This window comes from Gymnoscopelus braueri (genome assembly GCF_963280865.1).
Source record: "Gymnoscopelus braueri genome assembly, chromosome: 8".
In the NCBI taxonomy this organism is placed as follows: domain Eukaryota; kingdom Metazoa; phylum Chordata; class Actinopteri; order Myctophiformes; family Myctophidae; genus Gymnoscopelus; species Gymnoscopelus braueri.
In genome coordinates, this window is record NC_137609.1 from 53,083,514 (window position 1) to 53,107,268 (window position 23,755).

The following is a 23,755-nucleotide window of genomic DNA, read 5'->3' on the forward strand; positions in this document are numbered from 1 at the left end:
GTTAAAATGTCCATTAAAGCCGGAATTTGATAAAATTTGCGTTAATTTTTTTTTTAATGGAAATAAATATCATTTAATAACTTCAAAATTAACTTTATTACAGCTTAATTTTTGCATTCGAAAAACATGGCTCTGAAGTCAACAAAATAAAATAATAAAAATTCGAAGAAAGAAAAAGGTTCTGCTAATAACTTTCATTGGCATCAATCCAATCTACAATGTCACAATGCGTCGCTTGTGTTAGCTTGTAGATCTTGTTATTTCAAAAGATTTTTTATGTTGGACATTTTAAAACATTTTTATTACATAGGCCTACAGCTGCTTTACTGGACCGGCCATAATACACGGATTGTGGGTCTCCTTTCTTTAATATCTAATTTGATTGATATGATCATAACGCATAACGTTACAGCTTTGATTATGTGGATTGACTGCCCTTATCAAAGCAAGCAAGTAATAAAACGTGCATACCCAAGTGCCGCAGTATTTTATTTATTTTGGCTAATCTATTTGAGAACGGCGTAGCCTAATCATGAACGAGTTTAGCCCTGAAACATCAATGTCATATCATGACAGTCATGGATGAACTTCAACCTGTTGTTTGCAATGTCTCCCTTTTTAGACCGTAAATCACATAAACGTTCATATTTCAAATAATAAAGTGCTGACCTCATGTCCACGGATGTTACATTTATGGACGTTTACTCATTAATACCAGTATCTTCTGTATTGTTCAATAAAAAACATTTGAATCGGATTGGTGGACATTTCTTCCGTATTTTCTCTATGTGCTTTCAAATACGTGACCCCATTGGTTGAGAGGTGTATTGCACTCATATACATTATGAGACAATGGCCACCGATCGGATTAAAGTATTTTTATTGAACAATACGGACGAGACAAGTACTTTGGAGGGCCCGAACATAATTTTAACATCCCTGGCCATGGGGTAAGCAATTCATATTTGGAATTTGAACGTTTAGGCAGATGAGTCGAACCTATAAAGTCTGTTCACACCAAAGTACGATAAATATAACTGCATAACAATAATCGTGCACACTGATGAACATCCCCCCCACCCCCCCAGAACAGAAGTGTCATTTTATCTGACGGTCTGAGGTTGGCAGGTATAGCCTATAGAGAGACAGCGGTATCCGAAATTGACCTGATAGCCTATGCCAACAGCAGCTGTCTTTTTTTTTAAGTTTCCTTTTTTCCTTTTTTCTTTTCTGAAACCGCTGTCTTTGTTTTAAGTTTCCTTTTTTCTTTTCTGAAACCGCTCCATAGGTGGCGCTAAGGAGGAGCTTGGGGGTCCCTAAGAAGACCCCCAAGAATGTTAGCCTACAGTGAGCTATATAGGTACAGTACACATTGTGTATTATTATGTTACAACATGCATGTATACGTGCGTAATTACGCACGTGTAAAATACCGCTGTTAGTTGTTCCATTCAGAGGAGGGGGGGGGGGGGACACCTTCATGCTGTCAGGAACCCCACAAATTATATGTAGCTTATTTGGCCGTGGACCCCAGAGAGGAGAGAGGGAGAGAGAGAGGGAGTGAGAAAGCGCATGGAATACTGTGTTCTGCAGACTATGTAACCTACATAGTGTCCCAGGCTTGTATTTGTTTCAACTGTAGTGGGTACCGGGATTTTATTGAAAGGAGGCATGTATAAGAGAGAGGCCTATATTTCTATTTTTCAAACAGATCAGAATGAATAAATCAACATTTTGTGTCAGTTGGAACCTAGTAAAATGTACTGGGTTTAATAACTTCAAATTTAATAACTTCAAAAAATAACTTCGGTGATTTGAACCGACGGCAGGCGTATATAGTAGCCGAGGCGAGAGTCTTCAGACTTAAAAAAAAGAGGGAAAAAAAGAGGATTGTAATAGAAGGGTCGGCTTCTATTAGAAGGGAGGCTTTTAATTGCTTATTTCAAGGCGCTCCCAGTCATTAATAGAGGGCCGGTTTTTAATTGAATAGAGGTCACTATTAGAGGATTTACTCACAACGCCTCGCAGCGTGAGTGGTGAGGTTGTAGATCGGCTATTTTTGGCAAAGGCTATCGGTGTAGAGGGAAAAAAGACCAGGAGACCTGGTTCTGCCAGACCCAGACTTCACATGACGTGTCAGCCTGTGTCTATGCCCATGAATGGCCGGGCTTCGCACGACGTGTGTCCCTTCTATGCCCATGTATGGACAGACTTTTTTGGGGGTTAGATTTTTTTTGGAGGAGGACAAAGTGACCATGCCCATGTATGGACGAAACAGGTACAAAGCCTCATGCAAGCCCGACCCCTTGGGTCTGGCAAAAAGAGCAGACCACGTAAACAAAAGATAGATAGATAGATAGATAGATAGATAGATAGATAGATAGATAGATAGATAGATAGATAGATAGATAGATAGATAGATAGATAGATAGATAGATAGATTTTAATATAATGTATTATTCTTTAATTATTATTTATTCACCTTGGAGGGGACGTGTGGTGAGCGGGGTTTCTCATTTGTGTGTGTGTGTGTTACGGCCGCGGACCTTTGACAGACAGACAGGCAGACAGACAGACAGACAGACAGACAGACCCAGGCAGTTAGAGCACACTCACTCACACCAAAAATAGCCGATCTACAAGCTCACTCGCAGCGAGGCGTTGTGAGCTTGTAGATAGGCTATTTTTGGCAAGGAGCTTGACAGATATAGACAGACAGACAGACAGACAGACAGACAGACAGACCCAGGCCGTTAGAGCACACTCACTCACACCAAAAATAGCCGATCTACAAGCTCACTCGCAGCGAGGCGTTGTGAGCTTGTAGATAGGCTATTTTTGGCAAGGAGCTTGACAGATATAGACAGACAGACAGACAGACAGACAGACAGACAGACCCAGGCCGTTGGAGCACACTCACTTTGATTTCGTTTTGATATAATTTCAACGAGGCATCATTCGAGAAGGCTTTCTGTCCGTCAGACATTCACTGTTTGTCATTATAATAATAATATGAATAATAATAACCATCTTATTTACTATATGCGTGGAGTGTGAGCTTGGAGATCGGCTATTTTTGGCAAAAAGTTATCGGTGTAGAGGGGGGGGGGGGAAAGAGGGGGGGGGGGGGGGGAAGAGCAGACCACGTGCGTAATTACGCACGGAAAACTCTGGCTTGATATAGTTTTACATTATAATAAATTATAAAAAAAACTAGAAAATGTGCTCCTCGGAGCACAAGTCTCCGCCAGCAGACCCGTGCTATCTTAATAGCACGGGTCGTCTTGGTAGAACGGGTCGTCTTGGTAGAATGCGCGTGGTTTTTGGTGTTCTGCAGGGGCGACTGAATATGTAGTGTCTGCATCTAAAAGATGTTCTTCTTGAAGCAATGTGTCATATGGGAGTCGTCGTAATTGACTGGTTTGTTCAAATGCTTGTCTGTCTTCTTCATCTTCATTGTCTTGAACAGTTTCAGCAGTTGATTGGTGTGTTTGATCTATGTCAGTTTTCTCTAGTGCTACATAATGTATTTGATCAAGGCGGCCAATTGTTACAGTATTAAGACTTCGGCCTTGTTGTGGGATCAATTCAACTCTATAGTCCTCTTCTGTGTTACTGTTGTAGATGAGTATGCTTTCTTAGCTTTGGCCTCTGCGCCTTTGCTTGACCAATGTTAGGTGTTCTCAAGAGGGACACACACACGCACGGACGGGTGATTTGTACTGGAAGGTACTGTGGCGGCGCTCGTGCGGGAGGCGGCGCTCGTGGCGGGCGGCGCTCGTGGCGGGCGGCGGTCAGTGGCGGTCGTGGCTGTCAGTGGCGGTCAGTGACGGGTTGTGGCGGTCAGTGACGGTTCGTGGCGTTCGTGGCGGGAGGCGGCGGTCGTGGCGGGAGGCGCGGCGGCAGCCACCGCCGTTTTGGGATTTCGCCCCTCCTGGAGATAATGGTACAATGCAGTTTGTGAATTCTGTCTGTGAACATGACATTGAGCTCAGGAGAACAGTCCAGGGCCTCACTGATACCGTTAAAGGTTTGAGTGCAGATCTGAGTGCACTGAAATTGCAGCTTGAGGGGCGCAGCGATGTGCACCATCGTGACAGGGCACCACCTGTCCGTTCCCAAAGAACCCCCTCACCTTATGGGAGAAGCCCAGATAGAGGCCCTAATGCATGGTGCTCTGGCTATGGCATCTATGGCTATGGCATCGTGACAGGGCACCACCTGTCCGTTCCCAAAGAACCCCCTCACCTTATGGGAGAAGCCCAGATAGAGGCCCTAATGCATGGTGCTCTGGCTATGGCAATTCCCCATCTAGATATTCACACTCCCATCAGTACTCCCCAGACCAATATTCCCCTCAGAGGCCTCGTCAGCAGGATTAACCAGCAGGGGGTCTGACAGGTACCAACAGCCTCACTGGCAGCCTTGATAAGACGATTCCCTCAACCAACCCTGAGACCATGGCAAGTGCTATAAGTACAGACTTCACCTCCTATGTACATGGAAATGTTGAGGGCACTGACATGAACATTATGTTAGACATTTATTAGTGACGAAACAAAAATGTCGATTCCATCCCTGGCAAAAAGGCCCATTAAAAATAAGTTTGTCATGTCGCAAGCTGTGACTGGCCAGAGTCTAGATACATTGGGCATGGTGGACATAACTTTTAGGTTGGGGTCACACACACTGCAACAAGAAGTGCAAGTCATAAGGAATGTCAGTCAAGGATTTATACTAGGCTTTGACTTCCTCACTCCTCACAGTGTTATCTTAGACATGGGGAGGGGGCTGTGCTATTTGGGTAATGATGTCCTGCCCCTTCTCAAGAACAGTAACCTGGAACCTGCTAGTTGTACAGCCCAAATAATGGAACACACTACCATTCCCCCATGCAGTGAACTCATTTGTAAAGTTGCCTTGATTTCCCCTGTCATCACTGCAGGCATGCCAAATGCCTACAGTGGCTGTCTTGAACCCCGCCAACTTCAGTTAGATGGCATAGCAGTTGCCCGCACCCTGTCAACTGCTGAAAATGGCTGTACTGTTGTACGCATCATCAACCCCACACATGGTCCTATGGTGCTTTATTCAGGAATGCAATTAGGACAGTTCACCCCTGTTTATGACACTGAGGTCATCCTAGAATCAGCCCCTGTATGTAAGGTGTCCACATGCCCAGTACAGCCAGCCAAACTGCCCTTTGATGTTAAGTGTGGTGATTTGACAAGTACAGAGCAGTCTGAATTACACAAATGAATCTCGTCCTATGATGATGTATTCAGTAAAACCAACACAGATGTTGGCAGTACAGATATTGTCAAACACAAGATCAACACTAACCATGCCCCTCCAGTTAGAAAGCGTGCTTATCACACTTCCCCCAAAATGCGAACAGTGATTCAGTCACATGTGTAGGAGATGCTGGACAAGGGACTGGTAGAGGTCAGTCACAGCCCCTGGGCAGCCCCAGTGGTAATGGTCAGGAAAAAGGAGGGAACATGGCGTTTCTGTGTTGATTACAGAGGCTTGAATGCAGTAACTGTTAAGGATGCACACCCATTACCCAGAACTGATGACACCTTGGATGCTCTCGGGGGCGCCGCAGTATTCAGCACTATGGATCTCTCATCAGGATACTGGCAAGTACAGCTGCACGAGCAAGACAAATCAAAGACAGCTTTCACCACAGGCAGAGGACTTTATCAGTGTTGTGCGATGCCTATGGGCTTGGTAAATGCTCCTCCCACTTTTCAACATCTAATGCAGCTGGTGTTACTCGATCTCTCGTGGAAAACATGCCTGGTTTATCTTGATGACATTATTGTCTATAGCCCCAGTTTTTCTGTCCATCTCGAGCATTTAAGAGAGGTCTTTGACCGCATCAGAGCCGCTAACCTGAAATTGAAGCTCTCAAAATGCTGCTTTACACAACAAGAAGTGACGTTCCTGGAACATGTTGTCTCAGCTGCCGGGATAAAACCTGACCCAAAGAACATTGAGAAAGTGAGAGACTGGCCTGTCCCTACAAACCCAGCTGAAGTTAGAGCATTCTTCTCCCTCTGCTCATCTTATCTGCGTTTCATTTACCAGTTCTCTAAAATGTCAGAATCCCTTCATGCTCTCACTCAAAAAGGAAAGGAATTCTTATGGACTGATGTGGAGCAGCGAGCATTTGAAAGCCAACGTCATGCCCTGTGCAACACACCCGTTCTCTCCTATCCGGATTTTTCACAGGAGTTTCTCCTTTTCACTGATGCATCCAATACAGCCATTGGTTGTGTGTTGTCACAGAAAGATGCTGCAAACAGAGAACATGCTATTGCTATGGCAGTCGCATTCTGACAAAAACAGAGAAACGCTGGTCCACATATGACAGGGAACTGTGGGCTATTGTGTGGGGCATCCGTAATTTTCGCCAATATTTGATAGGTCACCCCTTTCGCATCCTAACAGATCACAAACCCCTTCTCTCCCTGAGAAAGATGCCATTGGATTGTGACCCTACAGGCCGCAGGGCCAGATGGGCTCTGGAAATAGATCCCTAAGACTGGACAATTGAATATAAACAAGGCACAAAACAAGCCAATGCTGACCCTATGTCCCGTCGTCCTTCGACAGCCGTCGACAGCCGTCGACACCAGCCCTGTGGTCACTGACAATCAGGTGAGATGTGTTTAGAAAGACACACACACAATAATTCAAGGGGAACTGTGAGAGACTGTTACTAACTGGGAAAAAAACCACTACTGTTGGAAATACTGTATTGTATGTAAGAGTGAAATGCAGCCATGGAGTATTGTTAGGTTATAAGAAATAACCACTGTTCAGTATGAGAGTTTTCGCTGGGGGCGCTGTAGGAAAAAGCTAGAGAGGGAAGGAGAGAAGAAGAGAGAGAGAGAGAGAGAGAGAGAGAGAGCGACCGGGGGATTCTTTCATTCATTGTTTACGTTGGACTGTACTGATTGGCTGAGAGACTTTAGTAAAAGTTATTGAGAAGAACCTATTACTGTGTTGAACTGAGTCTATTCTGCACCCACACCCACGTCGCTTACACTAAACTAAACAACTTTGAATTTAAGATATAGTACAGTTACAGGGGAAAAAAAGGCCTTTATAGTTTATATGGAAACAGTGTGTGTAAGTTTGATACCTGACAGACAGAGAAAAGTCTCCCACTTTTGTCTGGCTGGGTCTGACCAAGAAACTGCCATGGATGCCTCGAGACTTCAGTAATGACTCAGCATTCCGCCTTGTCATGTCCGAGCGTAACCACCTGGACCCCACACACACACACACACACACACACACACACACACACACACACACACACACACACACACACACACACACACACACACACACACACACACACACACACACACACACACACACACACACACATTACTATACATTAAGGCTTTATTCAGACTGCAGGCAAAACCAATTTGTTTCTCAAATACGATCTTTAGGACTGACTGTCCACACTGTTACTTGTAAATTATCAGATCCAATTTGTATACAGACATAATGAATCTATCTGCATTGGTCACTGTGGTAATGACACAGGTGTGAATAATTAATGCTTAAGGTATGCATCGCAACATGGCACGTTGTGAGCTTGTAGATCTCCTTTTTTTCAGCAAGCTTGAAGCAAGTAGTAAATCAGCCATTGGTGTCATTGTGTCCAGACTGAGACATACGTATCCTTAGAAATAAGATTTAAATTGTATTTCAAATCAACTAATTCAAAACTGATTTGCAAAAATCTGTTTCCATGTGTTTCTTACAGTTCAGACTATCAGAGGATAGGCCAAAAATCTGATTTGGGATGCCAGTCTGAACGTACTGTAGACGTAATGACTGTATACTGCACTTACATACCTATGATTGCTTAAACAGCAGACACACTGACTTTGCAAGCATATCCTCAAATAACAGTTAACCAAGTTACAAACTCCCTTCCACAGACCAACACTCACGTCCTAACACCCAATATTTTCTCACATCCATCAGTGAAGTGCATGGAAAACATTCAACGCACATTTTATGTGCAGAGAAAATTGCACAGCAGTTGTACAACATTTTACTTTAGCTACATTGCCTGTAGTACTTCTGGTTCTGTCATAGTACTTGATTCATCATTTTCTCTGGATTTTAACTTTTCAATACAGTTAAATTCAGGACATTCTTATCCCAAATGGGCCATTTTATTTGAACTTTGAAGTGAGGTATATGGTACTATATTAGGAATACTATATCTGTCACTAAGTTATAGTGCTTGGTTTGACTTACAACAACAACAATAACAATACTAAATATAGTTGCAAGCAGCGATATGGGGGCCAATGAATGCAATATGCAATATACAACAACAACAATAACAATACTAAATATAGTTGCAAGCAGCGATATGGGGGCCAAGGAATGCAATATGCAATATGCACTACGGGCAAGAAGCCATAGAAACAGAATAGATTGAACTTGAGACAAAGCAGCCCATGCAATTATTTGTCAAACATTCTGTTTGACAAATAATTGCATTTGTCAAAAAAAAAAAATTGTCATTATCATGACAAAAGTTTGCTATTTGTTTTACTTCATCTTTCTTGACAACACAAAGGGATTGTAGTATTCCAATTAGGCTTAATTTTGTCACCATAGCGACAATATGTCGCTATGGTGTTAACTTTAAAGTTAACTTTAAACCTTCAATATAAAATAAGCTACATAGCGCCGGAATTTTGTTTTCAAAGGTCAGTATTGGAGGTCATGGTGCTGTTTAGGGTAATAATAATAAAAATAATAATAATAATAATAATAATAATAATAATAATAATAAGGGTAATAATAATAATAATAATAAGGGTAACAATAATAATAATAATAATAATAATAATAATAATAATAATAACTAGAACAAGTGCTCCTTGGCGCACAGGTCTCCGCCAGGTCAGGTAGGATATGGTGGCCTCCTGGCGGCGCTATAATAGGTTAATGTGAAAATGGTGCCATTTCTTCTTAGGCCATGCACAGCACTCAGACGCTGCATTCATGATTTGAGGCATTTGTTCCAAAAATGTGTTTTGCTAAATTAGAGCTGCTGGTGGCGCTATAACAGGCCAATGTTGAAAGGGTTGTATTTGTTCCTCAACATAGTGTGAATGTGCGTGCAAAGTTTGACCGCAATCGGACGCTACGTTACATGATTTGCAGCATTTTGTTCAAAACAAGCCTTTAATTACCGCAAACTTTAGATGTGAATCTTAGCCAATCAGGATGGAATATGAAAAATCAAACAGATCCGTCTTTTTTATTCGTATTTTATTTTTATCCCACAATTTTGTAACCCATTGTTTCACCCAGTGCCAATTGCCTATGTAATCCTGGGCGCTACACTCCCTCTGCCAGCCTAGGGAGAGCCTAGAGCCGAGCTCATGCCTCCTTCAGTGCATGAGAGCTAGCAAGCCGCTTCTTATCACCCGACGGGGGGAGGTTCCCTGGTTAGACGTAGCGTAAAACATGTGTTATACATAAGTCGGCCTCCTGGTGGTGCTATAAAAGACTGAATGAAAAATGCAGGGCAAAGGTTGTTCCTTGACCTGTAGGGAATGCACAAAATTACAAAGTTTAACACAGATCAGCGCCTGTTATAGCGCCACCATGAGACTGATTTGAAAATGTTCCAGTTGCATTTCTTTCTCGGCATAATGGGAATGTGTGTGCAAAATTTCACGGAAGTTGCATGCTGTGTTCATGATTTGAAGCATTTTGTTAAAAACTGAGCACTCCTGCAAGCTTTGGAAGCCATTTTTAGCCAATCAGGATAAAATATGAAACATCTGAAAGACCCGTTTCGTTTAATGACTATAGTGATACTGTGTACCGATTTGCGTGATGTTTGGACAAAATCAGTAGGAGTATTGTCAAAAAATTTGTTTTGCAAAAAGCGGCCTCCTGGTGGCGTTATAACAGGCCAAAAGGTGGGGCAGAAGTTCGGCTTTGGCATCCAGGGAGTGTGTGTGCACAGTTTCGCAGTGGCCGGGCCAACAGTGCCGGAGATTAACTGTTCACAAACAGACGGAAGGACGGACGGACGGACGAACAGGGTGCAAAACATACTCTTGCCATGCCTTTCGGCATGGCGGAGACAATAATAATAATAATGATAATAATAATAATAACTAGAAACACAATTTCTATGACATTTTAAGTGTACCTGCAGCTGGCTGGAGACCCCAAATAGTGTCACTACAGGGGGCGGGGCTTGGTGACCCCTGGGTCCCCGGAACCCTCTTTGATAAACACTGGTTGCTGGCCAATGAGACATGAGAGGAAAGATGGAATAGCCGATCTCCAAGCTAACAAGGTTTCACAGAGCAACTGTGTGTGTGTGTGTGTGTGTGTGTGTGTGTGTGTGTGTGTGTGTGTGTGTGTGTGTGTGTGTGTGTGTGTCTCCACTCTCAGAGTCAGCAAACATTTACCTGGGGCCCCCTGGGAAGAGCCCGATATCCGCTGGGGGTCCCGGACCGCAATTTGAAAACTCCCTTTGATTATTTATAAGTACTTGGAGGAGAGGAGAGGAGAGGGGAGGGGAGGAGGGGAGGGGAGGGGTGGTCTAGTGGAGCCGGATCTTTACCCCATAGACCTGTTTAAACAGGGATGTCTATGTCCGAACAAATGGCTATATCGCAGAAAGTAAAAGTGAAATGGCCTTTTTTTTTCTGTGAGTGGCCTGAGACATTGAGGTACAACATGTTTGATTTTTGTGTTGGTACGATGAAAAACGTGGTTATAAGAGCGAGTTAAGAAATTGTGTAACGCGAAACGGCAAGAAAAGTAATAGCCAGCTTGTCCCAGTCATTCCGCACGTTTTGATGTACCTATACATTGCCGGGGCCGTGTCAACCGTCTGGGAGGAGTTGCACTTAGGCCACCTCGTGCGGCCAAAATGGGCGTTTTTACGTAGTTTTTTGCGAATAACGTCGCCATTGTAACGCGTAACGGCAATACATTTCCGAGCACAGCATTCCCAGCCAAGCCGCACGCTTGGATGTATAGTTTGCCGGGGTAGTGTAAACCGTGCGGCAGTTATGGTCAATCGAAGTTTTGTGGCGACATTATTATTAAGTATGGCGAATTACAAAAAGTGTTTTTCCTTTGATTACATGGCAGGCACACTTAATAAAGACCTTAAATGATCCAACAGGGGAAACTTTTCAGCTTGACCCAGCTGAGGTGGTCATATTTCGCACTATGGGGAGAAATTAGGGATTAAGAACCCCACTCATGGACACCTCAAACCATTATGGGCCCTGTCTTGGGCCCCTCATCCCTAATTAAGTGTTTTGCCATGTAATGGCAAAACACTTATTGTATTCCGCCATACTTAAGTTTATTTATTTATTTGTCGCCACAAAACTTTGTCCGTCCGTAACTGCCGCACGGTTTACACTACCGCGGCAATATATACATCAAAACGTGTGGCTTGGCTGGGAATCGTGTGCTCGGAAGTTTTTTGCCGTTACGCGTTACCATTGCGACGTTATTCACAAAAAAACACGCGCTTTTGGCCGCACGCGGCGCCCCAAATACTACTCCTCCCACACGGTTTACACGTCCCTGGCAATGTATACATCAAAACGTGCGTAACGACCGGGCCAACCAGGCTATTACTTTTTTTGCCGTTTTGCGTTACCACGGCGACGTAATCAGCAAAACCACGTAGCCACACACCTTTTTAGTCCCCCATTCAAACCCATGTTTAAAAAAAAACTTTACAGATCCGGTTTAGAGTGCAGGTTACACTGTTTAACACTGTGTGGTCCTCTCATCTCCTCTCATTGGCCACACATCCAACTGGTTATCAAAGAGGGGTCCGGGGACCCCCAATCATGTAGCCACGCCCCCTTTTAGTCCCCCATTCAAACCCATGTTAAAAAAACGGTTACAGATCCGGTTAAGAGTGCAGGTTGCGCTGTTTAACACTTTGTGGTCCTCTCCTCTCCTCTCATTGGCCAAACGTCCAACTGGTTATCAAAGAGGGGTCCGGGGACCCCCAGGGGTCCGCCCTGTCTTCCTATTGGCTGGCCTTTAAACAGCTATAACTCCAGATGGCAGCATGCTACCGAGTCCAAATTTGGTGGGTGGACCTAATCTGTTTACCGTTTAGTTTTTCAGATTTTTTTTTCCAAAAAATGTTTTTCCAAACTTTTTTTTTATATAATTTATTTTTAAATATATATATTTTTAAATTGGTTTTGTTATTATCTTTTTGAAACTTCACCCACACACTCTCTGAGGGGTGTCGAGCTCAATGGTACCCGAAAGTGGATCTTTTCACTTCCGGTTTTAAAAAGTGCCCAAAATACTCCAAATCTTCGCCTAACCCTCTTAACTGGGGGTCTGCGAACAAATGCATTAGACCCAAAAGTGGATTAATTCACTTCCGGTTTTGAAAAGTGCCCGAAACGCTCCGAAACATAGCCTAGCCCCCCAAGTGGGGGTCTGCGAACAAATACATTGTACTCCGTTTTTGGCTCAGACCACCCGAAGTGGGTGAAACAAGCACTTGAAACCATTTGAGTAATGGTTTCTATTTACATTTTTATTATTAGATTTTTTTAAAACATTTTTTTAGATGCTTAAATTTGTTGGCTTTTTTATTTTCCTTCTTTAGGTTTCGGTTTATTTTTTTTTATTAAAAAAATAAAAAATAATCTTTACTCCACCAAAATGGACCACCCAAAAACCTGTTAGGAGCACATTTCAGGCCATTTGGAGTATTGGTGGTACTTTGTAGTGACACTATTTTGAGTCTCCAGCCAGCTGCAGGCACACTTACATTTTCTTAGGAAATTTGTTTCCAGTTTTTTTTGCAATTCTTTGCTATTTTGCAAAACATTTTTAAATAGTTCAATTGGCCTATCTACAAGCTCACAATGTGTCGATGTAGATCGGCTAGTTGAACTATTTTTTATATTTTAAAACATTTAAAAATATGGCTAATAAGTTTAGGGATAAGGGGTAAGGCAAGATAGGGCCCTCTATCTATAGTCATGTGATCAAGACAGATCTGTAAATTTTTTCATATTCCAAACTAATTGGCAAAGATTGGTCAATTTTGAACAAAATGCCTCAAATCATGAAAGCAGTGTCCAATTGCGAGGAAACATTGCTGGCCCACAATAAGATACCTGTCCTGGCGGAGACATGTGCTCCACGGAGCACATTTTTCTAGTACTCCCACTACATCTCAGGGGCAAATGTTGTATTTTTTACTCCACAACAATAATATAGTTACTAGGTACTTTGCCGATTCGTACAATAATACATTAACCACTTAAGGCCAATTTAATACTTTGGTTGTTTGAAAATAGGGGATCTACATGCCCACAACGCTTAAAGATGTGATGCATTAACACGACCTTACTTTGATACTGTAAGTATATTTTGATGACAATACTTGTATTTGTAACACAGGATTTCTATATTTTGGTGTTGCTACTTTTACTTTAAAAAAAAGAAAAAAGAAGTGAGGACCATGTGAGTGTGCTTGCTTGCCAGTGAGCACACGAATGAACTCTGTGAATAAGAATACATTACGATCCATATATGAAATAACTACCTGTTTCATGTCCAATATTTTCATGTTAAAGTCATGTTTGTGTTTTCTAGTAAAACAGAGAAGAAGTTAGAATCATGTCAAATCTTAAATCATTTAAATGTGGTTTTGTTCTTTGTGTCTTTCCAGTTGAAGTTCAAAGAGATCAGTGATCTTACATTTCGTCTGGTTCTTCATTCGACCTTGACCCATAGCCAGAGTATGATGATCTTATGCTTGTCATTGACCCATAGCCAGATGATGATGATCCTATGGTTGTCGTAGACAAATAGCTAGAGTCTGCTGTTCCCCCGTCTTGTCCTCTGAAATCAAACAAATGTTTCTTCATGATTCTGAATATGAAATATACATACAGGGGGGGGGGTTCTTTTATCAGTCTGAGAAAACAAAGCCACCAGTGATTGATTAACAATCTCTACTTCCTCTACCTAGAGATTACCATTATGTAAACTTAACCCGAAGTCATTATTATGATTATGATGATGATGATGATGATGATGATGATGATGATGATGATTATTATTATTATTAATAATAATAATATTAATAAGGGTAATAATAATAATAATAATAATAATAATAATAATAACAACAACTTTAATTATCTAGCAGAAGTTTCTAAACAGAAGTTACAAAGTGCTGCACGGAAAATGTATACATTAAACAAAGCAAGGAAAACAAAACACAATTTAAAAGGATGCAACATAGAAAATTAACAACTTAGAGATCTAGACGGACGGACGGACGGACGGACGGACGGACGGACGGACGGACGGACGGACAGATGGATGGATGGCCAGGGTGCAAAACATAGTCTCTGCCACGCCTTCGGCCTGGCGGAGACAATAAGATATTTATGAGTGAGGGATCTGGGATTTAGAAGCCGTAATCTTGTGGGTGTGTGGGGTGAGGAGGGGGGGGGGGGGGTAGTGGTTGAATAACAACCAGGTTATTGTGGTTGATGCAACTAAGTGGTTTACATTACATTACATTACAGTCATTTAGCAGACGCTTTTATCCAAAGCGACTTACAATAAGTGTATTCAACATAGGTAGGGAACGAAAACTACTAATCACCAGAAGTCTTTAGTGCATTTTCTGCAAAAACAAGCAACCAAGAGTATACCTAGCGCTAAGGTAAAAGTGCAATATATCAGCTACCTATTTCCTTAAACAGATGAGACAAAATAGCTAAATCAAATGAGCATGAGCTAAAACAATTAAGTGTATCGACTAAACAAGATCCAATAAACAATACAACAATAGAAAACAAGCGTTCGTACAACTAGTTAACAACAAGTTTAGACATCTGGATCAGACAGCCTGCATGTGGTATGCACCAGTATGGTGTTAATACAGTCAGCCAGGCAGTAGGGGGAGCTGGTGATGGATCTCATTGGGTGTAACATGACCGTAGGAGAAGAGGGGAGTGCTCCCGGGGTCTGAGACCAAAATAGTCACATGGGGTAGGCGCACAGAGTGGAATGTACTACTGGAGTCACAGGAGAGTGACATTGATCAGATGGTGGACTGTACTACTGATTACATCAATTTATGTAGGGACAATGTTGTACCAGCAAGGACTGTACGCTGCTTCCCCAATACTAAACCCTGGATCACTAGCACTGAGCACTGAACACATATAGCAATGAGCACTATTACGGGCTATCAAGCAAAGAATAGCCTGGCAGCTGTGGAGGATGTGGACAAGGCCAATGAGTTCAACCAATTCTATAATAGGTTTAGCACAGTGTTTAATGCCGGCCCTGTGCCATCAGGCACAGCTCAGTCCACTCACTCCCCCATCATCTCAGCAGTGGCCTCTCCTTCTACCTCTCCATCTCCACCACAGGACTGCAATTCCATCACTGCAGCTGCAAAGCTGTTCACACCTGCACCACCTCCACTGTTCATTACAGTGGGTGAGGTTAGGGAGGCTGCGCCCTGGAAAGGCAGCAGGCCCAGATGGTGTGTGTCTGAGACTGCACAAGGTGTGTGCAACCCAACTAGAGGAGCCCTTACAGAAGATCTACAACCTGATTCTTCAAAGGGAGAGGGTCCCGGTTCAGTGGGAAACATCATGTCTTGTGCTGGTGCCCAAGGTAGAGTGGCCGGGTGAGCGAAAAGACTACAGACCGGTGGCCCTCACATCACATATCATGAAGACCCTGGAGAGGCTGCTTCTCTGTAAACTGAGACCACAGGTCAATGACATGTTTGACCCCTTGCCGTTTGCATACCAGGAACACATTGGTGCTCCATCTCTCACCTGGACAAGCCGAGTGGTTATGTGAGGATTTTGTTCTTTGATTTCTCAAGTGCATTCAACACCATCCAACCCTCCATACTCAGAGATAAGCTTGATGGGATGTGGGTGGATCCTTCCTTTGTGAGCTGGATTGCAAACTACCTGACAGGACGACCACAGTATATGTATCCACCTGTTTCCTAGGCTGTGTGTTTTCCACTTCCTGTCGATTTGATCCAATGAAATCCAATGAAACTGGTCAGATGACCAATGATATCCAATGAAATCGACAGGAAGTGGAAAACACACAGCCTAGGAAACAGGTGAATATATAGTATATGGGGACGCTGTTGAGCAACACTGGGGCTCCACAGGGGACTATCCTGGCTCCCTTCCTGGTCACATTGTACACGTCAGCATTCAAGTACAACGAACTCTGAGTCCTGTTTCATTCAGAAATATTCTGATGATACAGCCATTGTGGCGTGTTAAGGATGGGCAGGAGGAGGAATACAGGGACTTGACTAAGGCCTTCGGTGAATGGAGTGACAGGAACTACCTCCAAACGATTATAATAATAATCCTTTGTTATTGCACATAAACCCATAAATAACTAAAACTAAAACTATTAGTCCCTTTCATAGGCCTAGAAGCTGGTCTTGGTGTTAAAGAGCCTAATTGTTGTTGGGACAAAAGTGATCTTAAACCGTTCATTCTTGCAGGACATCGAACGGAACAGATCCTTACGACTGCTTTTCCGGCCTGCCAGGATGTTGTGGAGAGATCCACACACAATAATGTGGACAATGTCAATCATCAATTTTTTTTATATTTGTCTTCTCTCATTGATTGATTGATGTAGTTTATTTAGAAAGACATGAGAATAGTACATGACAGTACATAACAGTACATGGAAGTACAAATTCACAATACAAGGTCTACTAAACTGGAAACTAAGCTTGTTTAAGATGAGAACCCCATGCACACAAATCATGATGGATGTCATATAAGAGGCAGACAGATATACACACTACTATACAGAATGTCATACAATCAGTTTTCAGGTTACTGGTATGACGAGAGAAAAAAAATAAAAATATATATATATACAAAAGAGGAAAATGAAGGAGGGGGGGGGGGGTTTAACCTGTGCCCCCCTCTTTTTGTGATGTGTTTTTTAGCTAACCTTAATGTATGCCTGTATGAGCTATGGGATCAGCATTTTCCTTCGGGAATCAATAAAGTATCTATCTATCTATAGTGAACGGTGAATTGGATTTGATCTGTTACACACAAGCCACGGTTGTTCAGGTGGACTCCGTCAATTGGGGTTAATGCGTTTTTGTATGGTAAACAAAGAAATCATGTAAGTCTGCAAAACTAACTAGTAACTAAAGCTGTCAAATAATCACACTGTACTGGAGTAGAAGTGTTAAGTATTTAAATACCGTACCCAGTACCCATACTCATCCAATGTTTCTTCCTCAGCTCAGAGTCAGACCTCTTCTCATCCATCAGCTTCCAGTATTCATACTGTATTTCACACATCAAAAGACAATGAGAGAGTCAAGCAGTTAACAGACTGTTCCTTAACATTGGTTGGAATTAACTTTTACTTCCTGTATTTCAAAATAAAAGACTAAACAGGTCAGGGCCTCACTAGTTACAAGTGAACAGTTTAATGGAAGTAGAACACTGTTAACCACATTAACCCTAGCTTCCATATCCTGGGGCAAACATTCTGCGGAAATTTGCTTACAAACGTGTTGCATTATGACGCATTGTGAGTAGGCTAAGGGACCAATAATAGATCCCTGAGGGACCCTTTTCAATTTTAAGGGATAGTTCACCCAAATAAATACTTATTTTCTATCAATTACACCCCATGAAGCCTTGAATTCATGGAGATTGTTTTGTTTTTGTCGCATTCCTAAGCCAATAATTTGATGACCGGCGGAAAGATGCTCATGTCTCCGGTAGGAGACTCAAAATTGACACTTTGAGTCTCCTACCGTAGAATTATTGGCTTAGGAAAAAAATCTCCATGAATTAAAGTCTCCATGGGGCGTGTAATCCATAGGAAAAAACTATCCCTGTAAGTAAATGGGGTTAAATTGTTAATGAAGCTCCGAGGATACTTCTGTCAGGATAACTCATACAGATATAATATTTGTATTCAATATGAAATGAGCAATATATTTATTTTGGTTTGGCGATGAATTGGATCAGATTTTAGGTACTCTGAGAAAGCACATTACATTTTCCTACCAATAGGGACTCAGAATCACCCAGTACATAAAAGTAAAACGACAGGTGGTAGCTGGGGTGGTGGAGGGTGAACAGAAGTTTTAAAGCAGCAGAAAGCATCAGCAGCACAGCAGTAGGAAAGCAGCAAAAGGCAAGCAAGGGATGAGCAATGCAACTTCCCCATTTAAATAGGTTGCTCTATTATGAAGTGAGTATGTGATTGGTTGAGAATAGAACCAAGGAGCTGAGAGGAACTATTGGTCTTCACATGTACTGTAATAGTTGTGGAGATTAACGATGACTGTATTATAGTCATTCACAGTTAATCTCCATGTGTACTGTGGTCCTACTGGTTGGTCAGGGTGTTCAGAGGGGAGCTGGAGGAGATAACGTGAACCTCTGTATATGTTATGCTAGGTTTGTTTGTCTGTCTGTCTGTCTGTCTGTCTGTCTGTCTGTCTGTTGAAAACATCTGGAAACTCCATATGTACTGCATTGTATTGTAAGTATGTGTGAATCAAAAATAAACTCAAATTGAAAAAAGAAAAGGAAAAAGACAAGTCAAAACAAAAATGAAAATCAAATGCTGAATGCCAAACTATAATAACCTTGTCACCAAGAGGAAGGGAAGGTGTTGATCTCCGACTCATGGACTTCATCTCTACAGAAAAACAACAAACAAATATTCATTACACATGATGAGTATAAAAGACATGAGGTCTGATACATTGTTTTATGACTGTACATAAATATCACTGTAACTTAATTAACCATATTCACACAGCGGCCATTTTGTTCTTACATCATACTTGGAGGTGGCCCCTCCCCCTTCAGTATGAAGTAAGAGTTACATGGACACAGTGTGAACATGTTAGTTTAACCACATCAACCCTAGATTAACTTTTTGTGGGCAGCTCATAATAACATTCTGCAAAAATCTGTGAACATCTGGCGAAAATAGACAATCTACAAGTTACAGTACAACGTGTCACAACAATAAGTAGATCTGCTATTTTCAGGAAATAGATTTGGTGTAGAGGGGAGAAAGGAAGGGGGCCCTGGTGAACAAGTCCCCATAATTGTGTGTGCGTGCGTGCGTGTGTGTGTGTGTGTGTGTGTGTGTGTGTGTGTGTGTGTGTGTGTGTGTGTGTGTGTGTGTGTGTGTGTGTGTGTGTGTGTGTGTGTGTGTGTGTGGCTAGAATCTTACCCCTACTCTTCCACCTCTTCTCCAGCTCAGACCTCTTCTCTTCCATCAGTTTCCTATATTCCTCCTGTATTTCACACATCAACAGACAATGAGAGTCAAGCTACATCATTAACATTGGTTGGAATTAACTTTTACTTCCACAATAAAAGACAGACAGATCATGACCTCACCAGGTACAATTGAACAGTTTAATGTAAGTAGAACACTGCTAACCACATGAACAATAGGTTCCCTATTCTGGGGCAAACATTAAGTGAAAATAGTAGCTCTACAAGCTCATACAATGAGCTTGTAGAGCTGCTATTAGAGCTGCTGAGGGAAAAAGTGAAGGGACCAAAAATAGACCCCTGAGGGACCCGTTGTAAGTATATAGGGTTTAAATGGTTCATAAAGCTGCAAGCTCACAATGTGTCACATAATTGCAACACGTTGTGAGCTTGTATATCTGCTATTTTCATTATTTTTGAGTGACACTCTTGTATGATGGAAAACAGCATTAATATGTATGAACATGGGGGTTTCTGCTGACAACAATGATAATCAAATTAACCCTTTATACATAGTTGAACGGTGTCCCCCGGGGCTCTGTACTAGGCCCAATGCTTTATTCTCTTAACACCAAATTTGTTCACCGAAAATAGCTGATCTAAAAGCTCACATTATGAGCTACTTTTGTTGAATGTTCACCTCAGAATAAGGACGCTAGGGTTCATGTGGTTACCTGGAATCATTATTTTTACAGTTCATTTATTGTTAATTCTTTTTCATTCATTTTTGTCACTGAATGAAGTTAAATGTTAGACATTCGTTACTCGCTACATTGTAGTTCATGTAGTCATTAGAACAATATATATCATGGAGAGAATATTAGATTCTTACCTTGCCGTTAGCTGACTCATAAATGTTCCTCTCTATGTTCTGAGCATCCGTCACCAGGTCTTTGATGTCCTCAGCTGGGTCACCTGTTGACATGTCCTCTACACTGCTCACCAACACATAGAGAATGAAAGAGACAAAGTCAGACATCAACTCATCATTCAATAAGTGATAATTGTTCAGCTGGTCTGGGGTCAAGAAGATGGTGAGAACTGAACAAATTGTATTGGTTCTGCTTTCTGTGTGCTGAACACTCACAGCAAGCAGACCCTGAAGTCACGGTGGTCCTGTGTGATGTCTTTATGCCAAGACTTCCTCATGTCTGCTGCAGAGAGAGGGAGGGATGTGATGGAGTCCCACCTGAGAGAAAGATAATGATAGAATGACAAAGACATATAGAACGAGGAGGGAGGAACAATGAGGAACACATATTATAACATTATGTCATAATATTCTAAGAAATCTGTAACTGTACAGGTAGAAAGATGACAGTATGTTTTTATGTGGTAGCCCCCAGCTCTCCCACCCAAACACACAAACAATAATAACAATAATCAATAATGATCATGATATATATATGTATATATATATACAGTATATATATATATATATATATATATATATATATATATATATATATATATATATATATATACATATATATATGTATGTATGTATGTATATATATATATATATATATATGTATATATATATATATATATATATATATATATATATATATATATATATATATATATATATATATATATATATATATATATATATATATATATATATATATATGTATGTATGTATGTATGTATATATATATATATATATATATATATATATATATATATATATATATATATATATATAGTTGTTTACAGATACAGTCAATGAAATAGATCAGAAAACAGGAAATGCTTTTTTTTCCTCTTTACATTAACCGTTTGAACCCTATCATCCCTATTCTGGCGGTGAACATTCTGAGAAAATAGTAGATCTATAAGCTCATAATGCGCTGCCACGGGTTGTGGGCTTGTAGATCTACTATTTTTTGGCGAAGTGGCTTGGAGTACACACACACACACACACACACACACACACACACACACACACACACACACACACACACACACACACACACACACACACACACACACACACACACACACACACACACACACACACACACAGACACACAGAGGGAGAGAGAGAGGGAGGGAGGGAGGGAGGGAGGGAGGAGGGAGACAGAGACGGAGTGATAGATAGGCTACATAGAGACAGACAGACAGACAGACAGACAGACAGACAGACAGACAGACAGACAGACAGACAGACAGGCAGACAGACAGGGGCGGCGTAATGAGTAGAAAGCAAAAGTAAAAACTGTCCATTGTTTGTTAAGTTTAGACAAACTTTTGTAAACAATATACTGAAGGTTTCTAGTAAGTTACAACACACTTAAACAACATTAACTTTTAACAACATAGAATAAGTTATAGAACACATTAAATTAACTTTTACAACATAGAAGAATACGTTATAAAACACATTAAATTAGCTTTTACAATATAGAATAAGTTATAAAACACATTACATTATCTTTAAGAACATAGAATAAGTCATACATCGCTTACCCTATATAAACTGTCTGTCTGTCTGCCCTTCTGTCATACCAAGTGCTTCTAGTATACAGTGTAGTTCAATACTGTCATTTGAACAGGGTTCAAATGACAGTATACTATACTAGCAACAAAAAAACACTTTAAAATCACTTACCGGACATCCATCTTTATGGTTTAATCCTACGTATGAAAACTAAATGAGTCCAGTTCAGTTCTGTGTTGTTGTCGCGTCAAAACGGTCGACTGTGTGTCAACGCTCTAACATTTATGTGTGTGTGTGTGTGTGTGTGTGTGTGTGTGTGTGTGTGTGTGTGTGTGTGTGTGTGTGTGTGTGTGTGTGTGTGTGTGTGTGTGTGTGTTTCTAATACGTAACTTCAACCAGGTAGAGTCTTGTTCCAACAGGTCCTAATCATACCCCTCTGCCTGCCTGCATACCTGCATACCTGCCTGCCTGGCTGCCTGCCTGCCTGCCTGTCTGTCTGTTTGTCTGTCTGTCTGTCTATCTGCCCTTCTGTCATACCAAGTGCTTCTAGTATACAGTGTAGTTGTGACACGGTTCAAATGACAGTATACTATACTAGCAACAAAAAAAACGTTAAAATCACTTACCGGACATCCATCTTTATACTTTAATCCTACGTATCTAACTAAATGGAGTCCAGTTCAGTTCTGTGTTGTTATCGTGTCAAAATGGTCGACTGTGTGTTAACACTCTAACATTTGTGTGTGTGTGTGTGTGTGTGTGTGTGTGTGTGTGTGTGTGTGTGTGTGTGTGTGTGTGTGTGTGTGTGTGTGTGTGTGTGTGTGTGTGTGTGTGTGTGTGTGTGTGTGTGTGTGTGTGTGTGTGTGTGTGTGCGCGCGCGCGCGCGTGTGCGTGTGTATTTCTAAGGTAACTTCAACCAGGTACAGTAGAGTCTTGTTCCAACAGGTCCTAATCATACCCCCTCTGCCTGCCTGCATACCTGTCTGTCTGTCTGCCTGCCTGTCTACACTACAGGTCTGTAACTCTGAGAGTGAGTGTACAAATGGAACCAAATGGACCCTTACAGCCGATCTACAAGATTTTGTACTTTTACTCAAGTACATTTTTTTAGTACCGGACTTTTATTTGTAACAGAGTATTTCTGCATTGTGGTATTGGTACTTTAACTTAAGTACAAAATGTGAGTACTTCTCCCGCCACTGGTCAGGGGTCTGCCATGACAATAGTCACACCAGGGGCCCCATGCAGCCCCGAAGGGCCCCGCCAGGGTCCCCTGGGTGCCACAGGCCCACCAGGTCATTTCCTGTGATAAGCTTAGACGTGTAACTTTTTACAGGGGCCATTTACAATTTGTGAGAGAACGGACTTATAGTTGGTGAAATGGCAAAAGGTTTTAATGGTTAATTCTAAACATGCAAAGTTGCACACAAAATGTAATCTCTGTCACATTCTGGGCTTGCAGATTTATGTTCAGTGTCCAACACCGCCATGCGATGAAGGACAACTCAGGTTTTTGTCTGCCTCGAGTCTGTCTGATTTATGGCAGATCTACAAGCTCACAATGTGACGTGTTGTGAGCTTGTACATCATGGATATTCAGCTGCCGGCCCGCGGGCCAAATGCCAGTTGAATGCAATGTGTGTGTGTGTGTGTGTGCGTGCGTGCGTGCGTATGTGCATGTGTGTGTGTGTGTGCAGATGATCAGACCATTTCTCAGAAAAGATTCCAGACAAAAATGAAACTGAAAGTATGCAGATGTCTGCCTTGTTACTACAACAAAACAATGTTCAGTATTCATTAGACAACCTCAGTTGAGTCAAAGGTTCAAGATTCATTATCTCCGCCAGGCTGGACGGCCGAAGGCCAGAGATAATTTTTCCGTCCCTGCCCGTCCGTGTGTCTCCGCAAAGCTGGACCGATTGTCGTGAAACTTTGCACA

The 23,755-nt window shown here is 41.8% G+C and overlaps 1 protein-coding gene across 4 annotated transcripts in view; it reads right to left on the minus strand.

The window, feature by feature from the left end:
• Positions 1-22,089, minus strand: part of LOC308091057 (uncharacterized protein) — a 56,270-nt gene extending 34,181 nt beyond the window's left edge. For all 4 annotated transcript variants that reach the window (XM_080436362.1, XM_080436361.1, XM_080436360.1 and 1 more), the window contains exons 1-8: positions 21,988-22,089; positions 20,461-20,562; positions 20,206-20,308; positions 19,327-19,390; positions 18,728-18,780; positions 17,326-17,405; positions 13,783-13,926; positions 7,154-7,276 (exon numbers count right to left, since the gene is read on the minus strand). In XM_080436362.1, the coding sequence (XP_080292488.1) occupies positions 7,154-7,276; positions 13,783-13,926; positions 17,326-17,405; positions 18,728-18,780; positions 19,327-19,390; positions 20,206-20,308; positions 20,461-20,562; positions 21,988-21,998 (680 nt within the window). In that variant the 5' untranslated portion in view covers positions 21,999-22,089. The remainder of the gene's footprint in view (positions 1-7,153; positions 7,277-13,782; positions 13,927-17,325; positions 17,406-18,727; positions 18,781-19,326; positions 19,391-20,205; positions 20,309-20,460; positions 20,563-21,987) is intronic.
• Between the last annotated feature and the right edge of the window lie 1,666 nt (positions 22,090-23,755).